The sequence below is a fragment of the Pseudopipra pipra genome, chromosome 14 (assembly GCF_036250125.1).
Source record: "Pseudopipra pipra isolate bDixPip1 chromosome 14, bDixPip1.hap1, whole genome shotgun sequence".
Lineage (NCBI taxonomy): Eukaryota > Metazoa > Chordata > Aves > Passeriformes > Pipridae > Pseudopipra > Pseudopipra pipra.
This window is the reverse complement of record NC_087562.1, coordinates 13,973,144-13,982,967: the sequence shown is the minus strand read 5'-3', so window position 1 is coordinate 13,982,967 and position 9,824 is coordinate 13,973,144. Positions and strand designations below refer to the sequence as shown.

Here is a 9,824-nt window from a genome sequence, read left to right as displayed (position 1 = left end):
TTCATCTGCCCACTGTGTCCACTGGACACCAGAAGATGTCAATGGGCTCCTGGGGGTTGAGCTACGTGGGTTTCCTCCCTTTTGGGTTTTTGCTTTTAGCTCTCTGCCAGTATTTAGAGTCAGCTCAAGACTGGCTCCTGGAGGCCCTTTCCCTGCTGCTCTCAGATCCTGCTCCAGAGGTGCCTGTCCCTGGGAGTCAAGCACTCCAGCTCTGGGGAGAGATCAATGCTGAGCCAGGGACCAGCTGCCCCTGCGAAGCTTTAGCTGGGAATAGGATTGACAACAAGCAGAACTTTCATTTCACCTTTTAATTGACTGTCATGAGTAAATTTTTGGTACATAAGACTTTTCTTGATACTCTTTCTATGTGCATATTTGTCAGATTTTATTTAAATAATTTTATACACAATATTGGGATAATCTGTTACATTAATGCACAGCTTAAAACAGTTCTTATTTACACTGATCACAGAAAGACAGAGGTATGAGGACAAATACTTTACATTCACCATCTTTATCAGCATTTTAAGTATAGTTAACCAGCACACATCACACACATCCATATCCATATTTATAAGAAATGTACTTGTTTCTAATTACACACATGGGGATGTAGGTGTCCCCCTTTGGAAAAAAAACAAAAAAAAAAACAAAAAAAAAAGAGAAAAAAAATTGTGGAATGCCATTTCCCCAGATAACCAAAGATTAAAAAAAAAAAAAAAAAGGCAAAAAAAAGAAGTAAAGGTAAATGGCCCTGCAGATTCAGATTGCACAGTTCATGGAATCAGGCATGGACATATCATGTCTATGTTTGGACACTTTTGGTCACTGGGGCACTTTGGAGAGTACTTATACTACTGGCAAATTTTGAGCTCCTATGAAAACTTATTCCTGAAAACTGCGATGTGTTCTCTTGCTTTGGAAGGAGATCTACTGGACACTAACACATTTGGTTTGATGTTAAGTCATCTAACAACACAAAACTGGAGCCAAAGGATACTCTGGATTTTTTGGTTTTTTTTTTGGAATAGAAATTAAAAACACATGAGTTCATTTTATGAGATTAAGGCAGCAATGGAGAATATTGTGCTACAATGTGTATTAGCTGTAGGTAATATTCTATTCTCCTTTATCACATTTTTACATTTATAATCAAAGGCCAACATGTTATTGAACTAGACTGGCTGACTACAAAATCTTATAATGGAGAGATAGGTCTTGTGTGATACCCTTGTTACATCAAAGTTGAATTTCTCGCCTTACAATATACACATATTCTATGAAAATTAAAAAAACCTGGTAAAAATATTAAAATAGTTCCTATACAGAGGAACTCTTATCTAAGGTAAATTCTAGTCACTGCTATAAAAAGGCATTAAAAATTAAGTAAAACACTGGTGTAAACCAAGTAAATGCTCACTATAAAGCTTTTATTTGTAAGGCAAACCTTTATCACACCTATTAGAATTTATTTTCCAAATGTACTATTTGGAGGTTCTCCCTTTTTAACTGATATTGCCCATCACAAACGAGAGTTAAGTCTTGCAGACAGGTTCACAGAATGCAAGGTAAATTACAGATGTAGCTCACCTGCAAGTTTGAGGCCTCTTGGCAGTGACCAAGAAACAACATGACACCTTTAAAAGAGAGCCAGCTTAAGGCTTTGTAATTCTCTTAGTTCACTGCATTTGTTCTATTTCCTTATTAAAGAAATTAAGCAACTTATGTTTAGTATGGCAGCTAAAGAAACACCGAAAGAAAGGAGGAAAGCAAAGCACAGGTGGCTCAATCTTGCTGTCAGTGCTTGGGCAGAAAAGGCCCACAATTCTTCTGGAAACTAATTCAGTGTTAATGGACATGAATGCTGAGCTGCTGGACTGAGACTTAAACCTCTCAGTTTCTCCCTTTCTCTGCCAAACTACTTGCATCTGGACACCCACATGTCCTTCTGAGCAGGACATTTTCACTGACCACAGCCACGATATCTGTCACTTATATTCTTCTGGTAGTCTTGTGTTTCTCTGCTTATTTCTGCTCCATCAGTCATACAGTGATTGCAGTTTGTCTAAGCAAATTTTCTTTTAAATGCAACTCTAATTACCCTGTTGTGTTTTCCTAATGGTTGAAATGTTTGTACTGGCCTCCTAGTTCTCTACAGTAGTCTCTGATGCATGTAGATGCATCTGAATTCGGTCTTAGGCAGTGAAGAGTACCACTGTGCAAATTAATCACCAGCTGAGGATCCTGGTCCTATATTGAATTAATTTTTATTAGGAACAATGGGCAAAAATCTGGAATTTTTTGGTCTAGGAAAAGTTTCTCTGTGCATGGCATGGCTTACAAATCTTGTCATTCCACAGTTAAACTTAATCAGGCAGAACAAATAGGAACACGTGTTCCTGCTTGGTCAGTCTGAGTGCTCTTGGGTGGTTGTCAGCAAAAACTGTTCTTTGAGAATATGGATTAGAGAGGGGCAAGTGCTTGGTGAAGTGTTCCAGTTGAGGTCTGAGTTACAACAGACTGAAATGGCTGAACAAAAAACTGCTTTCCACGACACAGAAACACTCAAACGTGGATGTTTGACATAGAACAATTTCCTGTGTATGATCCCTTCTGAAACTCAGTGATGCAAGGTCACAGATGTAACAGAGCTTAACTGCGTGCACAAATTAAGTTCTAAATTTTTTTTTCAGACTGTTTTGCAGTGTCATGTACTTGTGTACCTTTCTTCAAAAGGAAGCCAGCACATGGCTGGCCTTCTCATGTACCAGAGTAATATTAGTGTAGTAAATGAAGATCTGTAATAACTCAGGTGTCCAAGCAGCTCAGAGATTCAGTCCTTTATGGTGATTTCTGGCCAGCTTTGCTTAAAATAGTCCATATGCTCCTTTCTGCTTGTATATAGATATGAACCTGGTATGGTCACTCCAAGGTCTGGTTTCTTACTTCAATAAACAGTTTAGCATCATCCTTTAACAGTTTGACTTTGCTCTGGTTAGTGGGGTGAGCCCACAGTCACCAGCAGGAACATTGTGTGAGTCAGAGGAAGGTAGACTGGAAAAGTCTCCCAGGTGATTCAAGGGTCTAATCCCAAACATCATCTTTGCCTTTACATTGAGAAAATTGAGTTCTTACACAAGGTGATCTGTGGACCATAAATATTCTTAGTACTGAGAAAATAAAGTGTGTTAGAACAAAATTATCCTATTTTACTGCTCTGAGAAGCTCAGAGTTCACACATAACTTTTGCAGGTAGGCTATACACTGCCGTGTGTTGAACTGTGATAACTTGCTAATGTCTGAGTCCTTCAGATTGATTTTAAAATGTTTTAACAGGGCACTGCAAATAAAACATCTTTAGGTCTTATCTCTTTTGAAATTGCTGATCTACGGTTTTAATTTGGTTCTTTGGAAAGAAATTCTTAAGCATTTGCCAATGCCTCATGGAGCTTAATGAAGCAGCCTAGGATATGAATGAAAGCTATCTACTCCCCTAAAAACAAGTATCTGCTATTTAATGCTGTACGAATTGGAAGAACTGCAAAAGAGACATTAACAGCAAAAGAACTTTTGATGTGGCCTCCTACAACCTAACAGTACAAAATAAACTTAATTCATTTCAAAACAATAGCATAAAAAGTTGGATGTATATACAAAATGTTTGGGTCGACCTTTTTAAATAATAACACTCAAATGGTATTTTGCTGAGAAGAAATGACCAAGTATAGGAAATTTCCTCTGGGAAAATGACATACGACACACATTGCACGTGCAGTCAGGGAACACACACAATAGTAACACCCAAGTGCTTCTCCTACATTCTATATTTAAAATATCGTGTTTGATCCTGGATATCCTGCATTATCCCTCACTGTGGTAAGATGTCTTTCAAGTGTTGCCAGGGTGTGTGTCTCAGGACGTGATGGAACAACGAGAAGGACTGACAAAAAAAGATATGTGTCCAACAGAGGCCAGACACTAAATAGCACTAGTGCTTTTTGAACTATTGTGCATGAAAGACCCACTGTTTCTTCCAGAAATCTAAAACTGTGGAGTTTTAGTAATGTAGCTTTGGAACAGTACCAAGGACGAGAAGAATTGTCTTGCTGAATGAGAGCAGGGAGGGGTACAAAGAGAGAATGGAGGATCTCTTTCCTTGGTGCTAAGTTTCTGTGGGTTGATGTAACACTGTGGATCACAGGCAGGTCTTTTTCACTCGTCAAAAAAAAGGTCAGAAGAGAGATGCTAATGTATGACAGCTGCTTCCTTTATCAGATTAAGAAAAGGCTTTTAAGGAAATATTTTCTAGAACTGCCAAATGAGCTATTTAATTGCTTCACTGAATTTTTCCCACTGGCTTGTTACCAAAACAACAAACACAATTAACAAGCAGATGATGTTGTGTCTTGAATAAGTTTGTACCAAACATTTTCTTCTTCTGGAAGCAGGCTGCATACTCAACCAGCATTCACTTGCCATCCCACAGGGATATCTGGGAGAGCACCGTTCTCCAGAGTGGGTCTGTCCCTGTAATAAGTACAGCTGAGGGAGAAGGAGTGAGCTGCTGGGCCGAAAATTCAAGACACAGTTAGAGGAAGACTTGCAGTTAAACCACATGGGTGATAAGAACCTGACTGGGTGGTGTGTTTTTTGGTTGTTTTTTTTTTTTTTTAAACTACAAACATGTGAACTGAAGGGAGATGAATAACTTAGTGGCATTTGATATTTTCCTATTGACAATGTATTTGGGAGCTCAAAGCAGGTCCCTAAGAGGAGGTGGGTGCCAGTGCTATGGCTTCTTTTTTGGACTGTCTGTACCATATCATTGAGTGGAGTAAAGAAAATACTTCACAAAAGTATTTGTCATTTGAATGGATGATAGTCTGTGTCTATTGGCATCATTTATCATCCAAGAGGCATGAGGTAGTTCATCATCTTATTCTGTGGAGAACTGAAGACATTGTTCTTTTGTCTCTGGGATAGAAGTTGCATTATTTTGGGGGAGACTTTCCTTGGGCAACATCCTGAACTTAAAGTCTAGGTATGCAGTCATGCCCTGTGTATTGTCTTTTTCATTCAGGCTAATTGTGGCAGCAAGATTCCTGCTTGGTCTGATATGACTTCTGTGTTCTGTATAGATTGCAAGTTCTTTACCAACAAAACTTCAGAACAAGGTGGCAATAGTGCAATGGAGTCCTGAGCTATAAATACTACACTAAACCTAAGAAGTTACACAGTAACAGAAATAAAAATAATGTAGTAGCTAATTGCCTTGGGAGTTGGTATTACAGATACAATCAAACCTGAACATGCTGGGTAAGGCTGACTTCCCTCCCATGCTAAGAGAGCTTTGCTCCTATTTCAGAGCAGAGTGGTGATGAAATGTACCTTTTCCTACATGTGTTTTGCTGTATGGATGGGGGTGATTGGGTGTGTCACAAGTGAACATTAATGCAGGTTTTCAGCATTTCCAATCATGAACGAAGCAAGCAATGTGTGATATGACAGACTATTAAAGCTCCAGGTTAAGCAGCCCTCAAGAGTTTCAGAACTTAGTAATCACATCTGTGCTAAGAAGCTTTTGAGCCATGCCAAGCCAGTGACTGAAGCAGCTGTATTGTTGAAAAGTAAATTTATAACAATGAAAAGATTCTCATGTAGTTCAGCAAACAATAAAAATGGGATTAACTGTGAAATTGGTGGGATGACTTTTTTGAAGCCCTCAACATTTTTTCACTGTTTGGTCTGTTGTGTACTTACAGCCTTAGAACCGTAACATTTGGAATTCCTTAATTATTGAAATGTATTTAATAACAGGGTTTAAGCAGCCTTTGGCCAGCAGCTGGGCCAGCAAATATGACTTTCTTTATAATTAGAAGAAAATATTCTTTGAATTTAAAACCCTGTTTAAATAAAACTACTATTTGTCACGGAGACTCTTTAAGGAAAGGACAGTATTTGATACATTCTGAGTATTGAACATGTTGGAGGAAAAGGATCAATAAGGAGAGAAATTTCCCTTTCATTATTTGAACAGAAATCAATATTAGACAGAAAAACTAAAATCACTTGGGACTCTTAAACTGGTCTACTTTAAAAAAGAAAAAAACTCAATAAAAATGTTTTATAAATAAAAAAGGCCCATCCTTTTAAAATATCTCTTTAAAAAGAGGAAGCACTACATACATTTAAAAGACAAACTGAATTGAATGTATAGAGACAAAAAAATTCAGAGGTGATGTCCAGAGGTAAATGCTGGGTTGGATCCAGCTGAAAAGCTACGGCCTCTGAAAATTACTGTAGATCTAGTGGTAAATAATTACAAGAAATAACTCAGAGCTACCGAATGTAGTGATCACCAGAAAGGTACAACAGTGACAAGTGACCACAGAATAAGAACAGCACCCAAATGCAGAGTTTGTTCTGTATCTTCTACTTTGCATAATACTACTAGAAAGAAGAGCTGGAATAGGATTAGAGAGCTGAGTGTGCCTAAAATATCCTTTTAAATTATTCAATGCAATCTTAGTATTATTTGGTAGGTGAATTCAGGTTAAATTATAATAACAGCATGTTCATAGCAGGAGAATAAAGCCAGAGTCTGGTATTTTTGTGCCCCTGGGTAATTATATAGTTCTAAAAATTATTATCTCTATATATTTTACATTCTTTATTTGGAACAAAATATAAAAAAAGATGAAAGTCTACTTGGATGTAACTTTCCTACTTAGCTGGAAAAGTCTGTGGAGTATGGATCATATGGTAAAGCCATTTCATATGATAGAAGGGAATATATTTTTCATGAAGTACAGTGTAGTATTAAGCTGTGTTCTGTACTAGTAGCTGTAACAGGAATTCTGTTCCTGCTACTCTTCAGCTTTTGGAATTAAACTGGGCAGAAAATGGCATGGACATACACAGCAAGGACAAGGTTCTTCACTGAGAATAGAAACTTATAACAAACCACTGAAAATGAAGCACTGAGTCTTCACTTCAGTAGCATGCAAACTCATATCCCAAAGGATAGTATGGCAAGAAAGCTAATGACAGGAGTACATAGTTAAAGTTGCTCTTTCTTCATAATTGAGATGTACTCTTTCCTTAGGCCTAAGAATGTTCAGGTGGTGTTTGTTTACGATAGGTTGTGGCATGAGTGTCTGAAGTAATTATTACTGTCAGAAAAGTTTAATTCACTTCTTCACAATAAGAAAAGCATTTAACTTATGCTGACTGCTTTTTTTTTTTTTTCTCTGCTCCCCCCTCCTCCACTTCTGCCAATAGCAAAACTCACAAGTTTTGGTCATGTAGGGATTTCATGGCACCAAAGGATGCAAGAAAAATTAAACGGAGTCTTTAAAGATCATTTGAAGCCAAGTAATAGAAGGGAGGCATTGACAACAGAGAGCAGGTGTCTTCCCTCAAAGAGTCAGTAGATAAGCTCTGAGCCAGCCTGGGCCAAGCATAATCGAGGGAGCTTTGAACTTGACTTTTCCGTATTTTCAGTTTAGCTTAACACGTGAGCTTTTTCCTTGACCTGTTGGTTGTCATATTGTTAGCCAGTGTTGGAGCTGTAAGGAAAAACAAATAGTGGTTAAAATAACTTTCTTGACTCAGATGATGATAGTGAGAGATGCATTGGTTGACAAATCTAGAGTTACAAAGAGGTTTCAAAATAAAGGATAGGGTATCCATTATGTAACTAAATTTCTGTGCATTCCACTTTGCAGTGAAAAATATGCTGAATATAAAAGCTGCTTAGTCAGCTCTCAGCTCAGTTTTAGAATTTGGAACTGCTGAACATGTATGGGAATAAAATGTTTGTTTCAGTTATGGTAGGCAATGTTTTGTTTACAAACTCAGACATTGTGAACAAAACATTAGCTATGCTTTAGCACTAGCAAACCCATTCTTAGCTGCTAACTGAAGATGGCAACAAATTAAAATGCCCTTGTGTTTGGCATGGTTTGAGGTATAATTAGGAGTTTACTTCTGAGGGCAACCTCTTCAAATTTATGTGAAATTAATTTGCTTCCTCTTTGCCATTATAGATTTGGGTTCAGATGACCAGTGCTGTGTAGGAAAGGCTGTTTATAGCCCTTTTGCACAGGAACATCTGCCTCTGGAAAAAACGAGTTATGTACAGCTGGAACTGTAAATCATCTGGCAGAAACAGGAGAAGGCAGGAAGAGGTGCTGTGCTATTACATATTCTTGGCCACATCAAATAAATTGTGGTCACGGAACAGGAAGCCTTTTCTTCCTGCTTTCATTCTGCATCCCATAAATCCACACTTGGATTATTTCCTTTAAAATTATACTTCAAACAGTATTTTTCAGAATAAGCAAAAGGCAGATTTATTTTTTCAATATCAACATACAAACCACCACTACAAAATCTGGGTCACGTTTTGCAGAGGTGTGCATAATTCTGGTTGCTTTCAACTTTGAAGACAGAAAGTGGTCCAGCATGAATGCTGATAAGTGTAACAAGCTTCATATTTGCATCCTTTTTATCTTCTACAAAAAAGAGTTTATTTCAATAAGCTCATTTTATTTGCTAAAAGGAAAGCAGTATTTGGAAACCTATAGTGTATTTGTCATGGTTTAAGAAGTCTCCAGCAGCGTTTTCAATCAGCTGCAGGCCTGTGGGGAAAGCTTCCACATAACCTAGCATGTTTTTTCATCATGGCCATTATATGTAAGCTCTGACATTGGATACTTGTTTTGGTGTTTACCATGTGCTGCAGTTTTGGAAACATGACTTCAGATTGCTGTGCAGTAACTGAGTGAGAGGACATGACCTGTTCAAATGCATATGATAGTCTGGAAATATGTTTGTCTCTTTGCAAGATCTCTGTATATTCAAATACAGCCCAAAATGATGCGTGTGGTACTGAGCCTCAATACCACAGACTAGTAGACTGTAAGAATACAGACCTGCAAAGGCAGTCACTATGAGGACATTGGTGCAAACCTGCAGTTGTTGCTAAAGACAGGAAAGGGTTGGTATCGGGAGAGGAGGCATGTGAAAGGAGTACAAACCTTAAATTGCCTGACATTTCCTTGGGCCACGAGTTGGTGCTCATTTTCAGGTGTGATGCAGTAAGCTAGTCTCTAAAGGAAGAAAAGGAAAAAGTCAGCCATATGAAGTGGGATTATGTATGTAATCCTCAATCTATAGTGGCGAAGCAGCATGAACTTTATTTAAAATGGTAACTTAAATCTTTAATATTACTGCATCCTGTGCCTTTACCTTAGTCACTGAGAGAATGAGCTTATTATAAGCCCTTGGGTGTTAGCCTTTAATATAAGAAACAACAGTAGAAAGTTTATGCAAATACTAAGTCCAAATATTTAGCAAGTGCATATGGAAAAGAACATCAGGAACAAGTTGGTATCACAGGCCTTACATCTCCTAAATTCACGCTTTTCTGTTGTGCTGTAACAGGGTTCACCAGTCCCAGAGTGGGAGAGGAAGGAGGTACTGGCTTTTTCCCAGCTCATTCCCTTGTCTACCCCATGCTGTGCCCTTTGAGATCATATGTAGTATTCGGTTTATCAGGGAGTTTCGACCAACTCAGGGAGTTGCCACTAGAATAAGAACATACCTTTTCCCATACTTTTAAGTGCCACAATTTAGGGCATCATATCTTTTCATAGTTACTTGGCTGTGATATACTAGACTTTTGCTGCAGTTCTTATGGGAAAACTGGAGATTGCTCAAGTTTACTGGTAGGGGGATGCAGAAGTCTTTGGCCAAAACCATTCTATCATTTTGTATTGTTTGAGTTTGTCTATTACTGCTCCTGTAAACAGCAATCAGGG

General features: G+C 38.1%; 1 protein-coding gene across 1 annotated transcript in view; it reads right to left on the bottom strand.

The window, feature by feature from the left end:
• Nucleotides 1-360: 360 nt before the first annotated feature.
• Nucleotides 361-9,824, bottom strand: part of SLC6A2 (solute carrier family 6 member 2) — a 66,323-nt gene continuing 56,859 nt past the window's right edge. The window contains 2 exon segments of the mRNA XM_064671187.1: nt 361-7,568; nt 9,042-9,113. Coding sequence (XP_064527257.1) covers nt 7,545-7,568; nt 9,042-9,113 — 96 coding nt within the window. The 3' untranslated portion in view covers nt 361-7,544.